Below are 27,116 nucleotides of genomic sequence, written 5' to 3'. Positions count from 1 at the left end.
CCTCAGTGTAAAGATTTTCAAAAGCTTGGGACATTATTATTTTACTACGTTTTTTTTAACATAATGGACTATTATTTTTGGTGTCAAAAGAGAACAAAACTGACTCAATAAGGGAAAATGTGAAAGAAAAGATTCCTAAGAGTGAAATATGTAAGTCCACTTTATTAAAGCAGCGTAATAATAATCATATTAAATATGGGTTTGCTTTGTATATCATATTTAGCAAAACAGACAGTTGTGTGCACATCCTATGAAGCTTAGAACTGGACCTGGAGAATATGTCAACACACATAGTGACAATCCTTATGATAAAGGCTGAACTCTAGTCCAATGATTAAAATATACTGAATTTCTGCTGTTCATTGTACCAGACCAGACTGACCAGTGTTGTTTCTGAGGAAAAGTGGTGTCTCTTGGGAGGGGGAGTACTGTATTTAACTTTATATCAGTCAGAAGTATAATTACATATTTGAGACTTTCTAAGTAGATGTCTGGAACTGAAGTTTCCTTTGAATATTCTCAACCATGTTTATCTAAAAGAAAACCAAGGAATGAGGAAATTTTTACACATTTTATCTGTATCAAACCCAAGTAATGGAAAAACATTCTAAAAAGCAAAAAGAACAACCGAGAGAGAGAGAGAGAGAGAGAGAGAGAGAGAGAGAGAGAGAGAGAGAGAGAGAGAGATCGTTCTTTGACTAGTTAGGCCGAGATATGAACTGAAATTTTTTCCCATGTTAACCAACATGAAGTACTGTTCGGCAAAGAATAATTCATGATGAACTCATAATAATTACATTTCTAGGTGTTCTTAAAATATAACAATTACAAAGTCAAGAAAAGCAAGAGAAGAGAGAAGTCACTTTCTGTTCTGCCGCCTCAGAATTGAGAAAGAATTTGCTTTATTTAGCTCACCCCGCTGTAACCAGCGTTTAAACCACACAATGTGTAGTTTGTACAAAACGAAGTTAAAGAGTAGTTAACTCTAGTGATGTTGAGATTTTGTCTGAGTCTCATTCTGACTGAATCTGGGCCTCCTTCTGAACAAGGAGCGATAGCAAACTTAACTTAACCCCCTGTTCCTGTGGTCTTACCAGACTGGAAGTTGAAAATTGCCCATGACATTTCCATGGACAGCAGCTCTGTCTGAGCTAATCAATTACTCTGACAGATTAACATTCTGTTGGCATAATGCAGGTGCAGTAAAATAAAATATAATTATTTGCAAGATAGAATCTGATTGTATCTTTCTTTGTAAAAATGAAAGAGGCTACTCAGTAACTGCAAGAAGCAAAAACAAAATTATGCTTTTCAAGTAAACTATAGAAATATTTCAACAAAATACTATAGTGTGGTTTTAGAATTTCATCCAAGAAGGCTTCCTAAACTGGAGGGGAGGGAGCCAACTGAATTCTAAAAGAAAAACAGGTACAATGTATCGCCTCAAAACAATTTAATATGTCCAACAAAAAAGTTGACGAAAACTTTTTTCAGTTTAAGCCAGCAATCTGTAGGTGATGAATGACAGTGGCTTAGATCATCTAACAGTAGCTATCCTAGAACTCCGAAAATACACAGCAGTGATACTAAAGGTGAAAATACAAAGAAACAGAGTTACCACACCCCCTCAAATATAAATGTTTCAAAGTTTAAAAAATATATATGTTCTATTCAAAATGTATTCTAACTTACTAATAAGATACATATATATATACAATATTTCACAATATTTCCCTTTAAGTGAGTTTTACAAAAACAACGTGCCCTGTCTTCATAACCTGATGTACTATGATTGACATAATTTTGCAAAAACAGTTTGCATTAGGCTTAATAAAGATTTGACAAGCTTAATAATGTCTTCCCTTCTTAAGCTATAATTAGATTGTTTTAAAGATACAAAGTCTGATCATTAAACACTTGAGAAAGATACAAACCACTAACACTCAGTTATGTATACGTTGCAAACTTGCTTTTAAAGTAAGAAAAATAGGGGTTGAGGATTTAGCTCAGTGGTAGAGCACTTGCCTAGCAAGCACAAGGCCCTGGGTTTGGTCCTCAGCTCTGAAAAAAAATAAAAAGACAAAATAACAAAAAGAAAGAAAAATAGCCAGTAATTGCCAACAAGCCCTCCTCAAATAGAAATGGAATCATTTGAAAACCTCAGCAACACTGAAAGATGATGTTAAAAATGCAAAATAAAAAAATACAAAATTAACTATGAGTATTCGATCATGCATGTAGACACGCCGTTTCTCTTTAACATTACTAGAAAGAATGTGATATCGGTGAACATATATGATCTAACCTAAAACAGTGATATGGGCCTGTACGACTTTGACTTTTAAGATATACATCTGGATGTCAACGTAATGTTTCAGCTTGAAGCTATTTAAGGCAACTTTATTATGAACCCTGAACACCAGGCTTCACAGTGATGATGCTGACAGGCCTCTAACTCAAAGGGCGCTAGTAGATGCAGGGTTAACGCATTCTATACACTCTACCAGGCCAACCATCAACTACTGAGCTGAATTTGCAAATTGCTGCATCCTGGCCCTAAAATCATCCGTGACAGAAAGAGCCTTAGTATCCTCGAATAGTAGGCCTAAACTATTTTAAGGTTTTAGTGAGATACACCTGAAAGAAATGTTAAAAATATTTATTTCCATTTCCTTGACACCTGGAAGGACCGACTGTTTCAAAACTACAGAACTTTGGTAAAAGTGCAATGGTAATAAATAACTTTCCGTGAAGACCAGTAGTTGTTTTGTATATTTGACATGTCCATTATAAATGAAACAAGGCCTCTTTTAAAGCCCCCAAATTATATTACATAAACAATACCAATAGATTCTGTACTTTTTAATATAATCCATTTTCAATATCATGGTGAAGTACTAATTTATCAGATATCAGAACAGACTACTGAATTCATTTCTTGTTCACTGCAGTGAACTTTGTGTCACAAATCTAAAATATAGGTTCAATAAATATTGTATTGATTTGAACACTAGATTTCTCAACAATATTTTTCTCTCAGTGGGGGGGGCAGTTTTTTCAGAGCACTTAACTCTCTGCTTTCCACCTGACAATACCATAACTTATTTTGTACATAGCTCTGGATATGATAGCCAAATTTCTGTCACCAAGTTTGAAAGAGGGACTTCTTCATAGTATTTTCTCAGTGCAGATGTATTTGATTATGTTGAGAGAGGATAAGAAGCCTGCTATGCTTGTGACTTTATTCCCAAAGCAAGTTATTTTGAAAAGGCTGTTGTTACATTGTTGAAATGGAAATTATAAAAGTTGCTGTCAAAAAATCTGAACCTCCAGATATCCATATTTTTTAAGCAGAGAGATGAAACTATTGTGGTGTGTTTCAATGATCTTTTAACTCGATTTATTACAAATTTTAATATTGTAATAAGCCCTATGTTACCAATGGTCTGTTTACTGTTTAAGGAGAAAATGCACACTGTGATTAGAAGGCTTAACAACAAAGAAAGAAATTCACTTTCAACATCGTTTTAGAAACTAGTTAGAAAATCTAGGTTCCAAATCCAAAAAATGCTCAGACTGAATCCCATCCCGTCTTTACACCCAGATTCTTTCGCTGCAGAAGACTTGTACTCAAAAATCAACGCACCATTTAAGATGACCAGTTCATGACAGTTATAACCTGAGCACATTCAGTATCAGAAGAGTACACAGAACACCAGACATTGAATTAATCCTTTTACACCTTAATGTATGCCCTTGCATTATACAAAATATCTACTTACTTGTATTTCCCCCTATTTTTATCCAGGTTTGGGAAAAGTTTTGCTTTTATTGTTAAAATAATGTCTACCCTCACAAAGGGTACTTAGAAAATTCTGGGCCCTTGGCTGATAAACATTGTAAAAGATACCTCTCAATGGAGACATCCTTTTCTACGATTTCCCCTATATCTGAGCCCTTCACATCACAAGAAAGAAAACATTAATCGCCAAAATGGATGCTCTCAAAAAGGAGAAACCCGACGTGTATCCTTTTAGGACCACTGCTTGATCCAACTGCAAAAGGAAACTGGCCGCTACAGAGCCACACACACCCCTTCCATAATAATCCATTCAGATTTCTGTTCAGATAGGAGACCTAAAGAGATAACTGCCCTAATTGACCTGGGCCCCTCTTGTCGCTCCACCCACACATGGAATCTGAATTGCTGCGTGGGGTACCGGGTGATCAACCACTGGGAAATGCAAGGGGCCCGTGGGAGTTTGGCACTGAAGTCCGAGATGAAGGAACTGGCACAATTCCGCCTTTTTTTTTTCTTTCCTCTCTCTCTCTTTCTCACTCTCTTTCAAGACCATTCTTAACCTGCTCTATAGAGAACTGGGTCCCAGGCTCACCCACTAAAACTGGATGTACCTATGGACTCATCTCTCTTGCTGGCTCCCCCAGCTCGATCCCTAGCGTCCGGACCAGTGAGAATGGACATCCGTCCAGCACAGTCTCTTCTGGGGCTGGGTGGTGGGAGGGGATCTTTCATGGCTCCGGAAGCCCAGACTGCATTATAGAAACTGGGGACCCGCACACTTTCAACCTGTCGGCGGCTGCGTGTAACTCCCACCGCTATCGGTTTTGTCAAGCTAATGGACTCGGGCGAAGGAGGCCTCGGGCACCTTGGAGCCCAAGCCTCTGGCGCGAGCCACCCACCCACCTCCCCAAGCAGAAGGGACATGGGGGTGGGGGTTGTTTTCTGGCTCTTTCAAGGCAAATAAAGTTTTCACCTCTGTTGCATTCTGACCAACTGAAGTTGCTCCATAGGATTCCCTTCTCCTCCCAGGAGGAGTGAGGCTGGAAGAGGCAGCCTAAGCTTTGCTCCCTTTCCTGACGCTCACCCCCGCACTCGGGGATCCAGCGTCCCAACCCCGCAGCTGCCCGGCCTCGATAGAAGCCGAGACCCCGGCGGCCCCGCCTTCCTCCATGTAACGGGCCAAGGAGGGCGCGAATGTCCCCATCCGTCCCTGCTCTCCCGCGTCCATCCCCAAGTTTACTGAGCACCCTCAACCTACGTGCTGCGACTGGCACCTCATCCGGCCCCAGGCGCAAGCGCCCTGCCGTGCTGGCACCCCGCGGGTATCCCGGCCAAGCCCAGGATCGGCCAAATGGCACCCAATCCGGGAAAGGGACGCCTAGCTCAGGGTAGCGGCCTGCAGCTGCGGGGGAAGGCGGGAAAGAGCGCACGGAATCCCGGAGAAAGGAGGCCGGGATGCCCGGGAGGAGTGCGGGGACCCCCGGGGAAAGGGGGCTGGAGGAAGTTTGCAGCTCACAGTGGGCACCTCGGGGCGCCTAGGGCCCAGGAGCCACAGCGAGGGGGAAGAGGTAAGAATCGTGCCTGGGAGACGAAGCAAAGAACCAGCGAGGGAACCTAGGCTGAGATGGTAGTGGGCACACAGGTGAGAGGGGGCATCTGCTGGCGGTCACCGCTGCGGGGTAAGTAGATCAGGGCCACCTCAGTCCCCTGAGTGGGGTCACCGAGGCTGGAGTCTTGGAGGGCACCCATGGGTACCGAGACCACAGCGGGAAGGTTCCACAGGGCCCGGCCAGGGGCTGGGGGTGACCAGTCTCTTACCTTGAAGGCCACGGGCAGGGTCTTGTTGCACCGCCAGTGCGAGGGCAGCACGGAGCACAGGAAGTTGGGACTGTCGGTGCGGACCAGTTCGGCCGGGTGGTCCGCGATGATCTCCACCATGGTGCGGTTGTCGTGCGGCGGCCTCAACCGGGGCACTGCCGCCGCCGCCGCTGCCGCCGCCGCTGCCGCTGCTGCTGCTGCGGCCGCCTCCTGCTGCTGCTGCTGCTGTTGCTGCTGCTGTTGCTGCTGCTGCTGCTGCTGCTGCTGTTGCTGCTGTTGCTGCTGCTGCTGCGCAGCCACCACCGGGCTCACGTCGCTCATCTTGCCGGGCTGCAGGCTGCTGGAGGGGGGGCTGAAGCGCCGGCTGGTGCTCGGATCTACGGGAATACGCATCACAACAGCCACAAGTTAGCGAAGTGGCCGGGGGAGGGGGAGGAGGGTGGAAATGGGGGGCGAGGAGGAGGAAATCGAGGGGGTGGAGGCGAGACGGGGGGGGGAAAGAGGATGGAGGTGACGGGACAGAGGAGGTGAGAAATCAAGTTCGAGGAAGCCGAGTGCCGGGCGGAGTCTGCTGGGGGCCGGCGGCTGGCGACCCGGGCACAGTCGGGGTGGCGGGTGGGGACACCCGAGAGGCGCGGATCTCCACCGGGAGGCTTGGGAGCCTCCGGCGGTGGCTGCTACGAGCGGGACGCGGGGGCGTGTTTGTCCCAGCCGAGGCAAGGAACTTGAAGTTAGCAGCTTGCAGTGGGGGGGCCCCTTGGGGCACTGTGTCCTGGGTGTGCTGGCGCCCCGCTCCGGGTTCCAGTTCGGTAGTGGAGCCCCCGCAGGTTCAGCAGTCCATTTCGGGGGTGCGTGTGACCCCTCGCTGTCTGCCACCGCCAAGCCGAGCGCCGCTGCCCAAGTCGCGGCGCCGTCGCCTGCCCAGGCCGCCTCCTCCTCCTCCTCCTCCGAGGCCGCTGCGCGCTCCCCGCGCCGGCTGCGCGCTCCGAATCCTCCGGCCGCGGAGTTCTTCCTTCCTCAGCTTCTCCGCTCGCCCTCTCACTCGCCGCCGTCTACCTCGCGGCCTCTTCCCTCCTGCTCTTTGCAAAGTGCCCCGGGTCCCCCTCCGGTTTCAAGGTGCCGGGAGGTAAGTAGGGGGTGGGGGAAGAGCGGATCTCGGGGCGACAGATCTGGAGCCTGCGGATCGCAGCCGCTGCCGCCGCCCGCCGGCCGCCTGAAGCGCCCGCACGCTGCGCTCGGCGCCCGAAGCTGGAGGGAGGCGGTCCCCGCCTAGGACACCGCCGCCTGCGTCCTCGGCTCCCCCTTCACCCTAAGGACCAAGAACCCCTTCTCGGTCTGACGATGCTGAAGCTGAGAAGCCGGGAGAGCCTCAGGCTGCTCCTGCTGGCGTTAATTTTTCGTCGTAACTTCAGGAGAGGAGGAAGGAAAATTCTCAAGTCTCCGCGTTGACTTCTGAGTACTCTTCACCCTCCCCCACCTCAACCCCACCCCACATTGGCTGGGGCGGGGGGCAGGTTTTTACAGGCTTCGGGGGTAGGTTTTTCCTCCTTAGGTGACACCAAAAAATGGGTGACAGGAGGGCTTGTCAAAATAGTTTTAGAAATTCTAACAGATGTCTGCATACTTTTCTTATATATTCCTTCTTGTCATTACTGGAGAATAAGGATGGGCTTTTTTTTTAAGAACTGAAAAATGTCAGCTTGGTAATTAAAATAATGTAAGCTGCAAAAAAACGCTTGCTGAGAGACGGGGGATACACAGCGGTTATCCGTTAATTTACCAATCTTTTTAAGTTCAGTCTTCATCTCAGACTAAGTCTAGTGTCTTTAACTGTCTTCCTAGCCGCTCCCCCACTTTAGGGGAATAAAAATAAAAAGTAAAAAATGGTTCCGTAATTATTTATTTATGTATTTGTTTCCCGGCGTTATGGGGGGAGGTGGTTTTGGAATCCCCAAAACGTTGTGGTTGAGAGATGAAGGAGTGCGGGGGAAAAGCAGCAGTTTTTTACCTAAAATGTGGTTTTTGGAGGCTGGGATTTCTAATGATTAGGTTTTTGCGGTTTATATAGACACGACTCAAGCTAAGGCGATCATTACGCTGATGGGAGTCAGAAGCACGTGGGTGTCTCCGACCAGCCTCAAATTCTGAGCCTTCAAAACAAATCAAACAACGTGCGGCGCCCACAGAAGCCGGGAAATCCGCCGGAGGCTGCTACACCCCAAGAACCAGGCAGAAGCAATATCGGGCGGCTCACCTCTCGCGCGATGTTCTGTTACTTGTCTTGTTTAACCGATTATTTTAAAATGTCCAAAGCTTCCGAATAGAATCATTTACCAAAGTCCCGGTGATTCCTAACAAGGTAGTTGACACAACTGCGATTTGGTGAAATCAATGAAAAATTGGAGTCGTCCCCTTAGAGGACTGAAGAAGAGGGATAGCTGAGTAACCTGTTTTCACCATCCGCCTTATTTAAGGATCTGCAGTACCATTAATTGGTGCTTTTAGTGCTGGGTGCAAAAGCCTCCCAAGTTCTACAAGAGACCTGTCACGACCCTCCCTATCTGTTTTTGAGGCTCAGCCGAGCTTCCCTGAGTCTCCTTACCCCGCACCCGCAGGGCCCAGAAAAGGTACCCGGGGCGCAGAAGAGGTTGGTTGTGCCTCTGCGAGACTTCAGCCTGGCGAGTACAAAGAGAGGATTTCTGTGCTCAGATGACCTGGGGACCTGTGTTCCTGTGCCTGAGAGGTGCTCTGGGGATAGAGGACAGGGATGGGTGTGACTGCAAGCCCTCTCACGGGGCGTAGGGATGATACTGAGGAGCGCTCCTGCGCCCTTCCCCTTTGAGTCACTGTTTCTGCCACTACTTTCTGCTCGCTCCACTTACAACTATGCCCCCACCCCACGTCGTCGGCCTTTCCTTGTCTCTTGCTTGCTCTCTTTCCGGATTCTTCCACCAATCTTCCCCTCAGCCACCTCCCTGCGCCTCTAAGACTCCCTCTTCTTCCACCACCTTCTCCTCTATGCCACTGAAAAGCAACTGTGCACCACTAGCTGTGACACTCACCCCACCACCACCACCACCACCCGACTTCCTCTTAGCTGGTAGCCTCCATGTCCCTAGCGCTCCGGTCTGGTCCCGGGACCACTGGAGCCATTTATTCCAATATACACTACAGGTGCAGCGAGTTACTGAGCTGTCTCCTAAGGGTGCTACTTTAAATTATCTTTTTGATCACAGGGGAGAGCTCTAAGCCTGAATTCTGCCTCACCGCGCTAATCTCCCCAGCCATAAACGCCAGCCTAGAAAAGGAAGCCAGGCTTCCTAACTCATCTGAGAGAGAAACTGCACCCACGCTAACTTGCATCCTCACAAATTCATACCCTGACGTCATGACACAGTTACATACATACCCCTCTTACTGGGAGAGCCAACCGAGATGGCTTGTTTTCATCGTTCTTCATTTTAAGTGTGTGGGGGGGCTGCAGAAGAGGAGGGAGTCACCAGAAATGGATAGTGTCTGTAGTCAAAGAGGTTAGAAAGTGGCTGGAAGAGGGTATTTCGTCCCCCCTCCCAGGAAACCCACAGAACAAGGAACTTCCACAAACTGACAGAACTGAGAAATGGCCTGTTTCAAACAGGGGCTCCCAGAGTGGGGCTTTTTCCAACAGGAAATTCTATAGTTCTTTGAATCTAAGAAATCCTGTCTTGGGGACCTTTGCTTTCCCGCCATTGCTGTTCAATTATCACCACCATCTCCCATCGCCCCCCCCCCTTTTTTTTTACTTGATGAATAATGAGACATGCAGGCCTCAATGGTTGGGGATTTTAAGGACAATTTAATCAATGGTGAGATTATTTATTTTAATTAATTATATCCGGTAATTCAGCTTTATAGCCTTCCTGGGCACCCTCCCTCCATTAAACATCTCAGTAGAACTAATGTAAGCAGCTCTTGGAAGTTCGCAGTCTTGGATCCCTTAAAATATCCTACAGTTATTTATAATGTGGAAATGAAATTTTCCACTGAGTGCCCTAACAACGGCTCAGGTATCTGGCACAGTGGAGTTCAGTCAGTCTGCTTTCAAGAGCGCTCCGCTCTCGGCTGGAACTGGCGTGGTCTTGGCTCTGCGCGCTGAACTTCAAGTAGGAAACATTTCCACAGCCCCTTCCCTCAAACTTCCCCTAGCAGCACAGACATAGGAAAAACGCGGGGCTTTGGCGAATGTGTCCTTACTGCTGCTGTGAAATGCTTGGTCTCAACTGAGATTTTTTTTCTTCTTCTTGAAAATATTCTAACCAAAGGACTGACTGAGAACACAGCTCTTTCAGTAAAGTGTTTAAGGTAGGAGCATGCGGTCCTGAAGCCCACGTCTAAGCCCCACCCACCCCCAAATCAGAATAAGATGATGTCTGAACTCTAGTGCTGGGAAGGCAAGACAAGCTAATCCCTGCGACTTGCTGCCTAGACAGCCTAGCTGACTCAAGGGGCCCCAGGCCAGTAAGAGCCTGTCCCAGAGGACAGGGTGGAGTCCATGTGACGGATCACGCTAGAGGTTGCCCTCTGGTCATCACAGGCATGCGTGTACCCACATATACAACACGCACACATCCTATACTCACACCCCCTACACATACACACACACCCTATATACACACCCCCTACACATACACACACACCCTATACACACACATACCCTACGCACACATCCTATAAAGTCACACACATCCTGCTCATGTACACATACCCTATAAACACACCCTATAACACACCCTAAACATACACCCTATACACACAAACACATACATACTCACATGCACGAGTGCATGTGTGCGCGCGCACACACACATATACACAAACATACACGCACACTTCTAAAAAAAAATACCCACTGGATTCCTTGTCACAGATATTCTTCATTTCAGCTGTGTATTACAGAACTTAAAAAAATACATTTTTTTCTGAAAAATTGACTACTGTGAAAGGTACAAGCATAGCCCCTCCTAAATGTTTAATATAATTGTATTGTGATGATACCTGGCAACTCTAACACTCCAAAGAACCCTCTCTCTCCTCTCCTCTCCTCTCCTCTCCTCTCCCCTCCCCTCCCCCCCCCCCCCCTCCCCTCCCCCCCTCTCTCTCTCTCTCTCTCTCTCTCTCTCTCTCTCTCCTCTCCCCTTGCTTTCCCATTCTAACTCCTTCCACATTATTTTATATACTCGGGGTTTTTTTTTTTCATGATGAAAAGTGAAGAAAGGCCCTATAAAATCTTAAAATACTTTTCAGTGAACCAGCTAATAAAGTAGGATAGCCAATGGGAAATTGTGACCACCGTGAGCTCTCTGCTCCTGTGAATGTGTGTGTGGCGGGCGGGAGGGGGGTATTGAAAGCAAAAAGATCTTTAGAGAGTTTTCTTTGGGCTTTGATTGTACGAGGCTATCCTGGAAGATCAGTACTCTCACCCAACCAACAGTTCTAACAGAGCCCATGGACTAAAAAATCTGGCCTAAAGACTCCTTTTTGACTGGCCTACGTGCTGTGATGTCCATGCTAATGTGTGTGTGAGTTTGCACATTCATGGGTAAACCGTGTGGCTGCGTGTGCATGGATATGCATGGAGAGGCCCTCAGTTGATGTTGGGGGAATCATCCTGGATTACTCTCAAACCCACGAGCCAATTTGAACCCGGGGATCCCCAGGCATATATCCTCTCTCTTGCATGGTGAGAACTTTAAAAATTTTTTACATATTCATTTTGTATAGATGGGTGTTTTGTCTGCATATCTGTTTTGCAACACTTGAGTGCCTGGTATCTTCAGAAGCTAGAAGAGGGTCTCCCTGGCAACTGGAGTTACAGATGGTGGTGAGCTGCTGTGTGAGTACTTGGAATTAAATCAAAGTCTTCTGGAAGAGCAGTCAGTGCTGTTAACTATTGAAACCATCCTTCCAGCCCACAGTAAGCATTCTAACCACTGAGCAACCTTGCCAGCACAGGTAGGATTTACTAGGTTCATTACGCCCTCTTCATCCATAGCTCCACAAGAGACACACATGGACATACCAAGAATTTTCTGCTGTGCAGGGTGTTCACAAGTCCTACACACACTTTCAAGACAGCTCAAGAACTCCCGTGATTCCGAGGCCTTCTGACATGTTTTTCCATTTTAATTTTAGACAGTTAAATGCTGCCTGATTTGTTTTAAGCCTAGTAAATTTTTTCTGTTGTCAGTGGACCTATAATAATTTGCATGGTTGTAAAAAGAGATGAAATGCTTGTAGCGGAGGGCTTAGCATCATAAACCTCTCCTTGTTGTTCTAGTTAACATTCCCATGGGTCATTTTCAGGCACTCATAAGGGTACAGTGTTGTCATAAAATGGGTGATGCTTGCCATATGATCCCTCAGAACTGCATTGTCAGAGCCCCCATAGAATCTTTATGCCCTTAAAGGGGACTTGTATTTTGTCTGACTAAAATACCAACTTCCTAAATAATATCCTTGTCACCCAAAGACAAAGATTCTAAAAATTAGCCTTACTTCATTTTTCCAGGGTTTAGAGAAGTGGAATTAATTTTCCTTAATTAACCCCTGCCATTTAGGTGTTGACTGACTGTGGCGGTAGCAATGGTCAACAGTGGAATGTTCTATTTAAAAAGTTTACAGGGGTCTGTGATGAAACATGTGAGACCCCTAAAGTTAAAGGTTTCCTGTAGGAATCCAATCATCTTATCAAACGCTCTCTTCTTACCCTAAACTCACCAAAGACAGTGCTGTTCAAGTCTAAGCGCTCTGCCCAAGGTGCCAAGACCTCCTTTTAGACCTAAGAGTGGATAGACCTAAGAGTGGATCACGTATCATTCTCAAACAATGGGAGAAATGGAAACAGTGACATCTTTGGTCCAAATAACAAAGTACAAAGCGTACCATTTTCACCATGTCTGAAATTCCTATTACAACCGAGAGAAGTAGAAAAATAAACCGAGTGTCAAGAGTCCGACTCTTTCTACCAGCTGATTGTCCGCAAGCAGTCCGTTGCTACCAGTGGTGTTCTGTGTTGCAAGGTCTCACCCTCAGAGACTGCCTACCAAGTTTCCACCTGAGCTTCTCTGGAGTTAGATAGCTAGGATTGGTTTATAGCACCATAAACATTGGTGCTGTCATCTCCTCCAACACTTAGTGATTATCCTGACACACAGTTTTAATGGTCAGATCAGGACTAAGCAAGTGTTTGAATGGCTTCCATAGGCCAGCTGTGATTAGGCCAGTTGTGATGGTGTATTTGTGAGTTAATTAAAATACGGTAATTTTACCTTTTTTTTTTTTTTTTAAATGGGCAGGCCTTTCTCCCAATCGCATTCCTAATGGAGATTCTGCTCCCAGAACTAGTGTTTTCCCTTGCATGTTTTAGTTACCAACTTTGTGCCTCTCGGCTCAAAATTCACCCATTTTACAGTTGTGTGGAAATGGATCTGGGACCCATTAACTATTTCTCTTTACTAGCTGACGGTGATCCGCTGAGTCATCAGAAGTGGATAAGGAAGAGACATTGCAGGAAGAAAGAATTTTTGTTCTGGTTCTCTTGTGTCTACAGCAAGTATCTGTGGTATAACACATGTAGCAGTATGCGTGTGACACACACCACACACACACACACACACACACACACACACGAAAGAGAAAGGGAGAGAATTACTCCAGACCCAAGAACTACAGCAAAGCTAGCTTGTCCAGTTTTGCTGGGTGCAAGCAGCACATATCAACCAAAAGCAGTTAGCAGCCAGCTCCACCCCACCCTACCCCACACTATAGACCCTCCCATCTTGGTTGTCCATAACAATATTCCTCCAAAGAATAGCTTTGTCCAGATGCCTGGAGACAACCTTTCCATCTTCCACTATTCTAAACTATGGAGGGTCTGGATCTTAGCTTTGCACTCACAGAGACAAGGATTCTTCCTTGGTTTCCCTGAGAATAGGAGATGTGGTCTATTATCCTTCTCTTGCTTGTTCTCAGTCCTGAGGATTGAACTTTGGCCCCCAGTCATTACTACTTCATTGGACTGTATTCTCAGTTCTTTTCCCTATTTTTATTTACTTATTTATTAGACAGGGTCTTGATAAGTTACCCAGGCTAACCTTGAATTCTCTCTGTAACCCAGTCAGGCCCAGAATTTGAGGTCCTCCTGTCTCAACCTCCGGAGAGGAATTGTGGGCCTTTGCCATTAGGCTTAGCTCTGTCTGTCTGTCTGTCTGTCTGTCTGTCTGTCTCTGTCTCTGTCTCTCTCTGTGTGTTGGTGTTGTTGCTGTTTGACCTTTCGTTTTGTATTTTTATTAAGATTAAGCTATGCATATGAATGTTTTGCCTTTATGGAAGTATGCTAGCTGCCGGCAGTGCCCACAGTGGCCAGCAGAGGGCATCAGATACCGAGGAACTAGAGTTACAGGCAGCATAGGCTGCCATATTGGTGCTAGAAATCAAACCTTGGTTCTCTGAAAATGCCTTAACAGTTAAGTCATCCCTCCAGTCCCTACTTTCTGTGTTCTTTAGATTTCATTTACCTTTATCAAGTCGATTCCGTATTACTCCAATCCCTTTCTATAATCAGTAATTTTTTAAACTTTTCTGGCTCAAATTATTCTGTGGTCTCTCTTCACTGGACTTGGATACACCGAGGCTTTCATGTGCTGGCTCCCCCACACGTCCTCAGCCACTCTGGTTTCCACTTGGATTACCGCTTTGGGTCGTATGATGAGCACTTTCAGCACTATATTATGTCTATTAGATGATTTACCTCTACCTTATAGAGAAGCGTAGTTAGAAGATACACATGTTTAAGAGATGAAGATTCAGAGAGAGACAAAAGATGGATGCCTTAAAACACAAAGTGAAACTACTCGGTGTTTCTTCTGGAGTTCTCTTTCTATATTTCATAAAATCCTAGAGCCCCTGTGATAATGATAATTATGGGCAATCGTAAGTGGAGACAGTTGGATGTATATGTGTATATACAGGTAGCTGAATATTTGTGTGACTATAAGCATTAAAGATATGGAGACTATGAATTTAGGAGTGGGTGGGCATGGGAGGAATCAGAGGAGGGCGGGAAGGGTGGGAGTGCTGTTGCAGTACTCACATATGAAACTCTCAAAAATAAAATAAAATAAAAAATGTTTTTAAAAAAATACACAAATAAAATCACAGGCAAAAAGTCCATAGATGACCTGTGTCCAGATCTGACCAAGAGCCAGTGGCAGAGAAAGATATCTCAAAGGATCAGAAAGGCACAATGTTAGGTTCCAAGGAAAAGAGGAGTCAGTGTAGGCACATGTTGCCTGTGTGCAGCTGTGCTAAGGACTGGGCAAGGCTATGACTCGATTAGAAAATAAAGTCAGGGACTGGAGAGATGGCTCAGCGGTTAAGAGCACTGACTGCTCTTCCAGAGGTCCTGAGTTCAATTCCCAGCAACCACACGGTGGCTCACAACCAAATGTAATGGAACACAATGCCCTCTTCTGGTGTGTCTGGTGTATACTTATATACATAAAACAAATAATTAAATAAAAGAGTTATGAAAATAAAGAAAATAAAGCCAACATAGCATGGGACTAAACAAAATAAATGGATTGAATATTGCCACTTTTCTGTAATCTTTTAATATATCTCATACATCTTCAATGTCCATGAGAAAAACAGAAAAGCAATGTTTAAGGGTTTATTTAATTATTGCTTCTAAAGAAAGTTTAAGGCCTTTGAAGTATACTGAGTGTTTTGTTTGTTTAATGCTAACTTAACAACATCAAAGTGGGAGGGGTTTGAGTTAGAACATTAAAGTGGCATCACTGTCTGTAAGGGGATACCATGTAAATAGACAGCCATCCCTGTCTGTAAACTACTGTGGCATATTTGGTTGGGATGTTTACATCAGTTGCTTGGTTCTGGTAGCATGATTCTCACTTGTGTGCATCTTCATGAGAGGAAAATTATTGAGGCTGCCTTGAGAAGCCACACCCTAGTCCTTGCCCATGTTGTAACCCAACAGCCTCCTCACCACGGTCAGGAGAGGTTCTCTTGGTAAAGCTGGTTTTAGGAGGAAGGAGAGGTGTAAAATTAAGGTTTAGATTCCCACTTTGCTTCAAATTTTCATACTTTGTTCATCATGGGATTTTATGGTATCAAAATTGATTTTTAAGAATATTAGATTAAGGGTGGTTAGAGATAGCTCAGTAGGTAAAGACTGCTTTTTGATGGTCCAGATTGTAAGACCCACACACGCAATGAGTTACCCACAACTCAAGCCTCCAGATATAAAATTGCGTATGGGGACCTTATGATCTTTATGTAAGACTTCCCACAATTGTGTCAGATTCAAGGAACTTTTCCAGAATCAGCCTGATTTATTCTGCTTAAAATTTATTATTCTCATGGCTACTGAAAGTATAGACTGCATCTAGTAGTTTCATTGAATCTAGTATTTTTCTTCTCCTGTTTCCGACCTAACCCCCTGGTGTTTAACCTCACTAAAGTGGTTATAGTGTACCCGTAACCCTGTTGGGTAACCTGATGGAGGTGTTAGAATTTAACAGTCATGTCATTCACAGTTTTATCCTGATCTCCCCGAAAACTAAAAATTCTTCCAAAGGCAGCTCGGATCCAACTAGAACCATGGAAAATAGACTAATGAGAGAGTTATCAGCACCAGGACCCGTGAGCTGCACAACATAGCATATAGTCAGCCTTGGAAAATGGAAAGGCTTTCAATGTTCAACTTCGCCTTGCTAGCAGTTACAAATGCAACCCTAAAATTTTCCTCCAGAGAGAGATCTGGCACAAACGCTTCAGTCTAAAGCCAGACTCTCTTAGAACTGTCACCTTTTGACTGTCCATGTTAAAATGATGAAACTGGAAGAAAATACCTGGAGAGTTGTTTTGCACTTGTCACGAAGAGGAAGAAGTGAAGGACATCCATCTAAACAGTCTATTGGTCATTCTGAATGCTTGTGCAAGGAGAGAAAAATAAATTCACCTCACTCCACCTTTGAAATTATTCTATCATATGAAAAACATACGTGGCCTTGATAAATTTAATAAGTGCTAACAGGTTTTCTGAACTTTTCCCTCAGAGAATATAGAATTGGTAGTCATGGAGGGGAGAGAGTTGATTTTCAGAAGGTTTCTGTTGGAGTGGATCTGTTGGAGTTGCTCTCCTTCCTTTGAACTCACAGGCAACAAGACCCCCGGTTTGTTGGGGGAGTCTGTTTCTATAGAGCACATCCTAGGAGAACCGATGTGGCTACAACTTGGGGAATCTAGCTGTGTGGCTCACAGTAAAACCCTGAACTGGGCCCTAGACTGGCACATGCTACAGCCTCAGAGAAGTTTCTGTGTGAAGATTCTATAAGTCCCTTAACACCAAAGTGCCCACTGTGTCCAATTCACTGTTTAGTGGGAAAAAGATAAGAGAGACATTTATGTCCCTGAAGCTTAGGACACAGTTCTTACCTTTGCCATCAGTGTTTAGGATTGGGGCTTCTACAGTGAGAGGTGCCATGCTTTTTTTTTTTTTGGTTCAAATATAGATAACTTAGACTACTGAGGTCCAAGATGCTCCAGCTCTATTGCATGAACAGGAAGTTTACAGTGTCTACAGGAGTCGGGGAATGGGCTAGCCCTAGATAGCCCTGATCAGAAGCAGAAAGCCTAGCAGATACTATGTGATCAATTTATATTAGTTGACTGCATGAATATACCTATGTAGGTAGAAACTTGGGACTTGAGATGTACTAATCACCGTTTTCTATTTTGGCCTGTCCCTGCATTCTGCTAATGCTTTATCATTCCTTATGTCTATTTTCTCCATTGCCACTGCCTTCAATCAGGTCTTTATCCTCTTGAGTCTCAACTGTCATAGATATGAAACGTATCTCGCTATTCATTTGTGTCCATTTCAATCTCAATCTGCTCTCGGCATGAGCATCCATGCTCTCCCTTAAGAGGCTGAATGCTATCGCATTGCATGGCTTTAAACTCTTACACAGTTTCATAGCATCCACCCATCACCTAAGGAGGCCTGGGCAGGGGAGATGGCTCCACAGTTTAAGTGCTTTTCGTGCAAACATGAACTGAGATAAATCCCAGCACCCACATAAAATCGAGGCACCAACGTGGGAATCCTAGTACTCAGGGAGCAGAGACACAAAGGGTCCTGGGGCTTTGGTGGCCAGCTAGCCTAGACAAATGTCAAACTCTAGGTTCAGCATGAGACCTGTGTAAAAAAGTAAGATGAACTATGATAAAGACACTTGAAGTCAACATTAAACCTCCATAGTCACTTTCCAGACACACACACTCACACACACATCACACACTTGAACGAACACAGTCACACACATTTATATGTGTACCATACACTACACACTCACACATGTGCATATGCACACACAAACTCTTACACATTAAACACACACATCATATACATGTCATACACACAATCACACACACATCACACACACAATCACACACACACTTTGCACACACCAGACGTAGTGTGTGTGTGTGTGTGACTGTGAAACAATTAAAGAAGAGGCCATGAACCCGGAAGGGAATTAAGGGGTACAGGAAAAGTTGGAGAGGGAGAAGGAGGAGGATATAACGTAAGCAGTGCTCACACCTACAATTCTTAAAAAGATTAAACGCTATCTCCTGGCTGCCACACAAAGCCTGTATTAATCAAAGGACCGAATGCACCACTTCACTTAATGCCTTCAAAGACACGTACTCCAAAGGCCTAAATCGTCACAACAAATATTTGTCAGAAAGTATAACTCACTTATATTTTTTATTAATTATAACTGCAGCAATAGTAATAGAAGGCAAATTGTGAATGCTTTTGTAAAATGTGTGTGATGTCATATGTATGTGTTCATATACGTGTGGAGATGTAAATAGAGGTCAGAGGTCAAGGCCAGGTGTCTCCTTTTATGTCTCTCTGCCTTGTTTTCTTGAGACATAATTTCTAACTGAACCTGGAGCTCTCTGACTGAGCAAGACTGCTTGGCCAGAGAGTCCCAGGGACAATCCTACTCCTGTCTTCCCACCCCTAAAATGAAAGGTGCCCACCATCACAGCCAGCTTTCTGTGTGTGGTGGCATGAACTCAGGCTTTTCACTGACTACAACTCTGTAAAGCAGGCTGGGCTTGGATACACAGATATCCCCCTGCCTCTGCCTCCTGAGTGCTTGAATTAAAGGTGTGTGCCTCTATGCCCAACCCTCAGGAATATTTTAATCAAAACTTATATAACCTAAGACAGTTAACAAGGTACAATTCCAATTTATATACCTTTCTTTTCTTCTGAGAAATAGTCAGGTATTATTAATTAAATACTTAAGGCATAAAATATATATTAAAATATGTTATGACAAAAATTTAATAAAAGTGGCATTAAAAATAAGGAAGGTAAACTTTATGAGTGACAAAGATCTTGTTCATACACTTTCTTAGTGGATGAAAGTGACTTAAAGACCTCTGTTCCCTGTGGTATTTACCTGGCACACAATAGATCTGAAGGAAAGATACATCTGTTTTAAGTGTCAATTATTACAATGAACTGTAAATAACACTCTTTACAACTATTTAAACATGTGATATAACATATTAGATGTTTTATCACTCAAGTCTAGTGGGAAAGCAGAAACATTCCCGGGTTCCTTTTAAGCAGAAAGAATTAAACGCAAGAGTTAAAGATTATGCATAACTGAGTCGTCAATAGGGGCCATAAGCAACAATGGCTAGCAACAGCTGGAATGCTCCCAATCTGGGGCTATAGAAACGTCAGGATGCAGTAGTATTCTAACTACACCTCAGAAGGCAAGGCTGTCTAGGAGCCAGGAGCGTGATGGGACCACCCGAGGAAACACAGAGATATCTAGTGCAGTGTGACCCAGGGAGGCAACACATTGACTGCTGGTTATGGTCTCTGCAGATGAGGTAGGCAGAGAGCCTCGGCTTCTCCCCCAGACCCAGCTGACTCGGAAACCCTTATTTCAACACTGATTAAACCTCTGTTAAAATCACATGTACAGAGAGGTTGGGTACGTAGCTCAGTGTTAAACATTTCTCTAGTATTTTGGAAAATTCTGGGTTTGACCCCAAGGAGAAAGAGGTGGGGAAGGAGTGGTGACAGAGGGAGGGAGGGAGGAAGAAATGAAGGAAGGAAGGAAAAAGGAAGACTGAGAAAGATTAACTAAAAGAGAGAAAAAAGAATAAAATGAAGCCATAAATGAAGGCTCCCATGGGAGTCATTTGACAAGGAAGCTGGGAATGTAGTTTCCTGAAAGAGGAAGGGAAGACTGACAAACAGCAACACGGATATCAACACAGACTGGGGTTAGGGTATGAAAAAAAAAGCATCAGACACCTACTTTATATCATATGCAAAAAGTAACTCGAAATGAAACAAAGGTCAAAGCAGAAAGAAACAGAGCGGTAAGTCTCAAAAGCAGCAGGCTCAGTTTTGGATCTCTATGAACTAGACAGTGGTTTGGGTGTTTAGATTCAAACGCAAACTACAAATAACTAAACAAAAATAAATCAGATTTCAAGCTTTAAAATAGTTGCGTTTCAAAGGCTGCTATGAAGAACATGTAGTATCAAGAATATATAAAAAGACCTCTTCCAACTCAACGGCAAAAAGATAATCCAATTTAAAACTGGGCAAAGAATCTGCGTGGGCATGTCTCCAAAGAGGAAACTCAAAAGGCCACTCAGCATGTGAAAAGGTGCTTACCATGTCAGTCGTTAGACCAATACATATCAAACTTAAACTGAGACATCACTTTAAAATTATTATGATGGCCACAGAAATTGAGCATCTTCAATAAGACATTAAAAACTCTGAAATCCTCTACCACTGTGAGTAGAAGATTTTACACCTGACCTCACATGATAAAACAGTCAAACACAGGCACACTAAAAGTAGCACAGATATTTACATTCAGGACCTGTGTGTGTGTGTGTGTGTGTGTGTGTGTGTGTGTGCATATATATTAGGCATAGGGGAATGTCATGCGTATAGTTGAGACCCATCTCTAACTTATCCTATTATATTTACAAATATCCCCACATCTCAAATAGTTCCCAACCCATGCATTTTGGAAAAGAAATGCTGCATCTATAATCAGTGAAGATGGATGTTAAAAAATTTTGGCAAAGATACGGAGAAACTGGAATCTTCCTATATTTCTGCTGGAAACATAAAACAGTACAGCCACCGTGGCAGGCAGTTTTGTATCTTCTTAAAAAGCTAAACTTAAAATTAGCATACAGCACATGGGTCAATGTCTATGTGCATGATCATGAGAAAAGAAAGCTTATGCTCCCATATAAGCAGTACTGCATGAACTTTGTGAGCTTTACATACGCAGGCATGCATATGTGCATGTATGCAAATTCATATATAATATATAGTGTATATGTATATATACACACATGTATATGTATGAATATGTATGTTTATATACGTATATAAATCATGTGTATTTGTCTAATTTGTATATGTGGACACATACACATAATTAGAAATGAAATAAATTTTTAAAAATATTACATTAATAAAAGAAGCCAGACACAAAAGACTACATCATTTGTATCCATTTATAATAAATATCTATGTCTTTCTAATTGCTGTGATATATGTACTTGTATATATATGTGATATATATTTGTATATATTAATACATACACATATATACATATATATTTGTAAATATACTTGTATATATGTTATGTATATATTTTCATATATATACAAATTCACATTATATATATATATGTATATATATATATATGTGTGTGTGTGTGTGTGTATGATTAAAGAAGAGGAGATCATGAATCGGGAGTGCATGGGAGGAGATAGAAGGAGGGAGGGTGCAAGTTATGTAGATATATATGCATGATAGTCTTCAAAAGATTTTTTTAAAACCTTGTACCTTGTTTGTAGATATTCATAATAAGCAAAATGTGGGAAACAGTCAACCAGAGAATAAATTAAAACTCTGTTATATTCATCCAAAGAACATTCATGCAACGACATCAAAAGGCATGAACTATTGGTAAATACTGCGTCACAGTCGAGTTTCGAAAACATAGTGGGATGGGAAAGATGTCTCAGTGGTTAAGAGCACTGGCTGCTCTTGTAAAGGACACAAGTGTTGTTCTCAGAACCCACAGGATATCTTATAACTCCAGTTCAAGAGGATTCAACACCTTTGGCCTCCGTGGGCAACTGCGCTCACATGCCTATACCCACACACAGATACACAAACTGTAGTAGCTTAAATAGAAATGGCCCCCATAGGCTCAAGTAGTTGAATTCTTCCTCATTGGGAAGTGATACTACTTGAAAGAGATTAGAAGGTGTGGCCTTGTTGGAGTGGGTGTGGTCATGGAGTGGGTATGGCCTTGTTGGATTGGGTGTGGTCATGGAGTGGGTGTGGCCTTGTTGGATTGGGTGTGGTCATGGAGTGGGTATGGCCTTGTTGGATTGGGTGTATCGCTGGAGGTGGGCTTTGGGATCTCAGAAGCCCAAGCCAGGCCCAGTAGCTTTTGCTCTTCCTGCTGCCTGAGAATCCAAATGTAGTAGTTTCAAGCTCCTTCTCCATCACCATGTCTGCCTGTATGCTGCCAGACTTCCTGCCGCAATAACAACGGACTAAACCTCTGAACTGTAAGCAAACCCGAATCAAATGCTTCCCTTTGTAAAAGTTGCCATGGTCAAGGTGTCTTTTCATGGCAACAGAACATTGACTAAGACACCAACACATAATTAAAAATTATATAATTCTTTTAAAACATTATATTTAAAAGAAGAAGCCGGACACAAAAGACTACCTATCATTTGTATTCATTTATAATAAATGTCCATGTCCTTTTATTGCTGTGATAAAAACACTTTGACCAAAAGTATCTTGAGAAGTAAAGGGTTTAGTTTGCTTACACTTCCACACCACAGCCTATCATCAAAGAAAGTCAGGGCGAGACTTCCAGGCAGGAGCCTGGAGGCAGGAACTGAAGCAGAAGCCATGGAGGAGCGCTGCTCAGTGGCTTGCTCAGCCTGCTTCCTGACACCGTCTGGGCATGGCATGTGGGCATGCCCACAGTGAGTGGAACCCTCTCACGTCAATCATAATCAAGAAAATATCCATAGACCAGTCTAAATGGAGACGTTTTCTCAATAAGGATTCCCTCAAACAACCAAACAACAAACAAAACAAAAGAGCCAGCATAGCCCATGTAACAGGGATGTCCATGGAGACAAAAGGTAAGTTACTATTAGCCAGGGGCTGGTAGACAAAGGATGAATGTTACTAAGTAGGAGGTTTCTTTAAAGGGTAGTGGAAGAGGTCTGGCACTTGGCAGTAATCATCCTCACCAACCGTCTGACTATGCTTAAAGCTTCTAAATCAGATATTTTGAAGTCTTTTTTTTTTCTTTCAGATTTGTTTGTTTTAGATGTGTATGGATGCCTACATGTATGGCATGTGAAACTGTGTGCATGTAGTGCCCGTGAATGCCCGAAGAAGGTATCAGATCCATTAGAACTGATGTTACCTTGTGAGTGCTGGCCACTGAACCATCTCTCCAGCCCTTGAATCATGGGCTTTTAAAACAATGACTCCTGTAATATAGCTTAGTGAGTAAAGACACTCAGCACCCGGCCTGAGGAGCTGCCTTCAAGCCCCAGAATCCACATGGTCGAAGGAGAGAGAGAGAGACAGCTAAGGCCCAAAAGATTTTCTCCGACCTCCTCAGGGGTGCCAAGGCACACACAAATAAATATTTTTTTTTAAAAAAATGCTGTTTTATAGAAATTATATATTAAATATAACAGAATTTATAGGAAACATTGAATGGGTACTTCAATTACACAGTTATTCCCTAGAGAAACTCTATGTTCTTTAAGAGAATGTGGAGACGTAGCAAAAAAAAACAGAGACATTTCAGAGGAAGAGAGAATTTCCAGGAAGTGGGATTTCATGCTGGCATGTCCTACTTTGGTCCAGTATACTCACCTGGCTCTCTCTCCACCATTTAAAAAAAGTCACTGTCTCGGTGAGTTTCCACAGACTATGTTGGTAAAGTAGCAACTGTATCTCCATGGCCCACATCAGAGCCTCTACTGTCTTGGAATCTCTCCATCTCTCTAAGGGTTCACCATTTGTTGTATATTTACCTGAGGTTATTTATTTGTTTATAATCTATCCCCTCCCTTCCTCTTTCCTCTCACAAGGAGGCTGTCAGCTCAGTAAGATCCTCAATGTTCTGTTTGCCCTGAACACCTAATGCTCAAAACAGTGGACATCCATATCTATGAGCCTGACTCCAATGTGATAAGATAATCAGGCACAGCGAATGTATCTAGCTACTGGCATGAACCCTCACCACTGGTCAGCGGGGTTAAAATGACAAAGAAGCTATGGTTAATCAGAATTGACTAGCTGCTGAAGATAAATATAAAAATCCCCAACCCCATTTTTGTGTTAATGGTAGACTTAACGAAATGACAAAAGGTGCTCTTTGTCATCAGTTACTCTAACCGAGTCCTTGAGCTTTGTCTACTTACCTAGTGTGCTGGGGATTGAACCTGGGACCTTATGTGTACTAGGATAAGCTGTATTCCCAGCACGCATATGAACCTTATAAATTTAGGAAGAAACATATGCTGTGAATACGGATTACTCCTTTAAATTGTATTGTTATTAAAGTGTCCAGTTCTCTAGCATTTACCAAAAAAAAGGAATTATTAAGTAGCTATTTAAGAAATAATTGTCATATCCTAGATTTTAAAAGACTTTTATAACTGAGGTTTTGGCATTTTATAACATGTTCTATAGAACTTCTACAGGAGCAATTGAGAAACACATGAGGTACTAATTAATATATACCAACTAAAATAACGGCGTCTCTGGGGGTCTTTGGAATTGCTTTCATTTTTTGTTTAAATATGAGCTTCAGATGAGTTTCTCTGAGAGACCTTCCGACACTGACATCTTTCAAAAGTCATGCGGACTTTTGAAACCTCAAGATCGGTATGAGACTGTCTGCAAGATTTGCCAGTAGTCAAGGCAATGCTTTATTTTAACATGTCTGTTTATACCAGCATCAAATAAGGAAGTAGGCGAGTCAGAGAGGATAAGAGATGTTTACATTATTTTCAGAAAGTGAAGTGGTTAAAAAAAAAAGAGAGAGACTTCAGTGGGCAACAAAAGCTTGAAGAGCAGTAGATGAACATTCCCAAGAATGACGACTCCAGACTCTAAGGGCGCCATTAGCCCACGCATTTGTTTCTTGTACTGTAACAGGATGCTAAGTGAAACATTGCTTTCAGCTCCCCAAATGACCGCTAGAACCCACAGTACTAACACCTAGCGTTAAAGTCGGTAGAAGCCTGGACATTCTTAGGATCACTGGGTGGGAGATAGGAGCTTTCTGTGTGCCAGATGAGTTCAGAAGAAGTCACCAGAGTCATGTAAACTAGATCTTGTTTAACAGCGTTGAACACCAGGCCCACATGTGAACATGGGGAGAGGAGACGTGGGTGTCAGTTTCCATATTAGGCTCCTTACAGTGTCTATTGAGCCTTAGTCAGAAAGTCAGGGACCCCCACCAGTCAGTCCCAATCCAGTCATGTAAACAAGTTCCGTTCTTTTTTCATTACCCAGTTATTCAATTACTGGATATAGGTGGGTTTTTTTAAGCTCATATTATCCAATTTAATTCTTACAGAAATGATTTAAAATCGTACCTCTTTTTCATATTAGGTAACTTGGAAATGGTCTCTGAGAAGTTACAAGGCCACACAGTCAGTGGGACAGCCACGACTTAAACCAAGTACTTTGAGCTCTGAGTGCCCCCTACTTTTTCTACCATGCCTCGTGGATAGTGAGTGAATTGTATACACACAACACTACTTGAATCGTTAAAGAATGTGTGGGTGTGGAGCCGGGCATGGTGGCACACACCTGGAATCCCCACACGTGAGAGACGGAGGCAGGGGGATGAGAGCTCAAGTTCATCCTTGGCTACACTGTGAGGTTAAGGGCAGCCTAGATTATGAGGGACTGTATCAAGACAAGGACTGTATAAATGTATTGTAGGATGATTCTTCTTCTTGCAACTTAAGGAGGTTTTAACTGGTTGAAAGGACCTCAAACACCCTGAGTGAAGACTCAAAGGCGGTGTGGTGAGAAGACAACACATCACGAATCACTTTCCATTAGAAATAAATGAAGGGAAATTGCAGCAGAGATTCTGTGCCAGAAGATAATCCAGAATAGGAGAGACTGTGGTGAGGAACTCTGGATGCTCGGCAGAGGCTCAAGGGATTTATTTTTGTTCCTATGTTTTTCTAGCATCTTATTAGGAAAATGTCAAGCAAATTATGAAGTTGTATGCTGTTTATCATCATCATCTACTTCTTCATCATCGTGTGTGTGTGTGTGTGTGTGCATGTATAAGTGTATGAGCATGCCTCTGTGTATATGAACACCTACATGGTATCTCTGGAGGCCAAAAGAGGATGTTTGAACCCCTGGACCTGGAGTTCCAGGCTGTTGTGAGCCATGCATTTTGATGCAAGAACCAAACTAGGGTTCCCTGCAAGAGCAACAAGCACTCTTAAGCACTGAGCCATCTGTCCAGCCCCGGAGGTTGTTTTGACTGCACACACACAGCCATGTAATCACCACAGGCTCTGTACGAACACAGGTTTGCATTAGTGTTTCATCTTGAGAAGTTGGTGCTGTTTCACTGAAATTCTTCATTCCTCCTTCCCGTAAATAAAGCTTACCACACACAAGCCCTTCTGCAAGTGGTATGTTAAAATTATAAGAAGGGGAGTGGGGTAGATTCTACACGCAAAAAGATGCGTGGTCTCCCCCATCAATGTCTGCACATTGGTTGCAGGATCCCCCTTGGATACCTCCTGGAAAACGGTATGGTGTTTGCCTACCGCCAATACATATTCTCAGAGTAAATGCTATGTGGCTTGCTGTCATTGTGTTAACGAAGAGTGACAAAAAAAAATCCATTCATGTTCTACACAGACACACTTAAAACACATCCCAGCTCGCAAATATAGACTGCTTGTCTCACAATTCTAAGGGATAATATGATACAATGTAACTTCCGGTTTAGTGGAGTTAGGAATCAAAAATTAGAGGCAACCAAAGTTCCATTAAGTCCTGGGGATTAGAAGACATCTGGTAAAGGGCAGAGGATTTTGCATACATCAGGACTAGAGATCTAAGTCCATTGTATTTTCCTGTATCTTTTAAGGAACAGCTAAATGTCAGCTGATGAGCAGATTACCGTTGGGGAGGGGGGACCATTCACTGGAGAGAGAAGTGTGCCATAACTATAGATAGCACTGGTAGAGAGATGGAGGAGGGGTGGAAGAGGGGTGGAAGAGGGGGTGGAGGAGGGGGTGGAGGAGGGGATGGAG

General features: G+C 43.6%; 1 protein-coding gene across 4 annotated transcripts in view; it reads right to left on the bottom strand.

Moving 5' to 3' along the window:
- Runx2 (RUNX family transcription factor 2) overlaps positions 1 to 27,116 on the bottom strand; it is a 206,565-nt gene that overhangs the window by 122,078 nt on the left and 57,371 nt on the right. For 2 of the 4 annotated variants that reach the window (XM_028766543.1, XM_028766544.1), the window contains exon 1: positions 5,621 to 6,439. In XM_028766543.1, the coding sequence (XP_028622376.1) occupies positions 5,621 to 6,013 (393 nt within the window). In that variant the 5' untranslated portion in view covers positions 6,014 to 6,439. Of the gene's footprint in view, positions 1 to 5,620; positions 6,440 to 27,116 lie in introns of those variants that run through there. The other 2 variants (XM_028766545.1, XM_028766542.1) reach the window with 2 other exon arrangements.

The sequence above is a fragment of the Grammomys surdaster genome, unplaced genomic scaffold, assembly GCF_004785775.1.
Source record: "Grammomys surdaster isolate TR1022 unplaced genomic scaffold, NIH_TR_1.0 169, whole genome shotgun sequence".
NCBI lineage: Eukaryota > Metazoa > Chordata > Mammalia > Rodentia > Muridae > Grammomys > Grammomys surdaster.
Note: the sequence above shows the minus strand (reverse complement) of the source record. Positions and strands in the feature narration are given on the sequence as shown.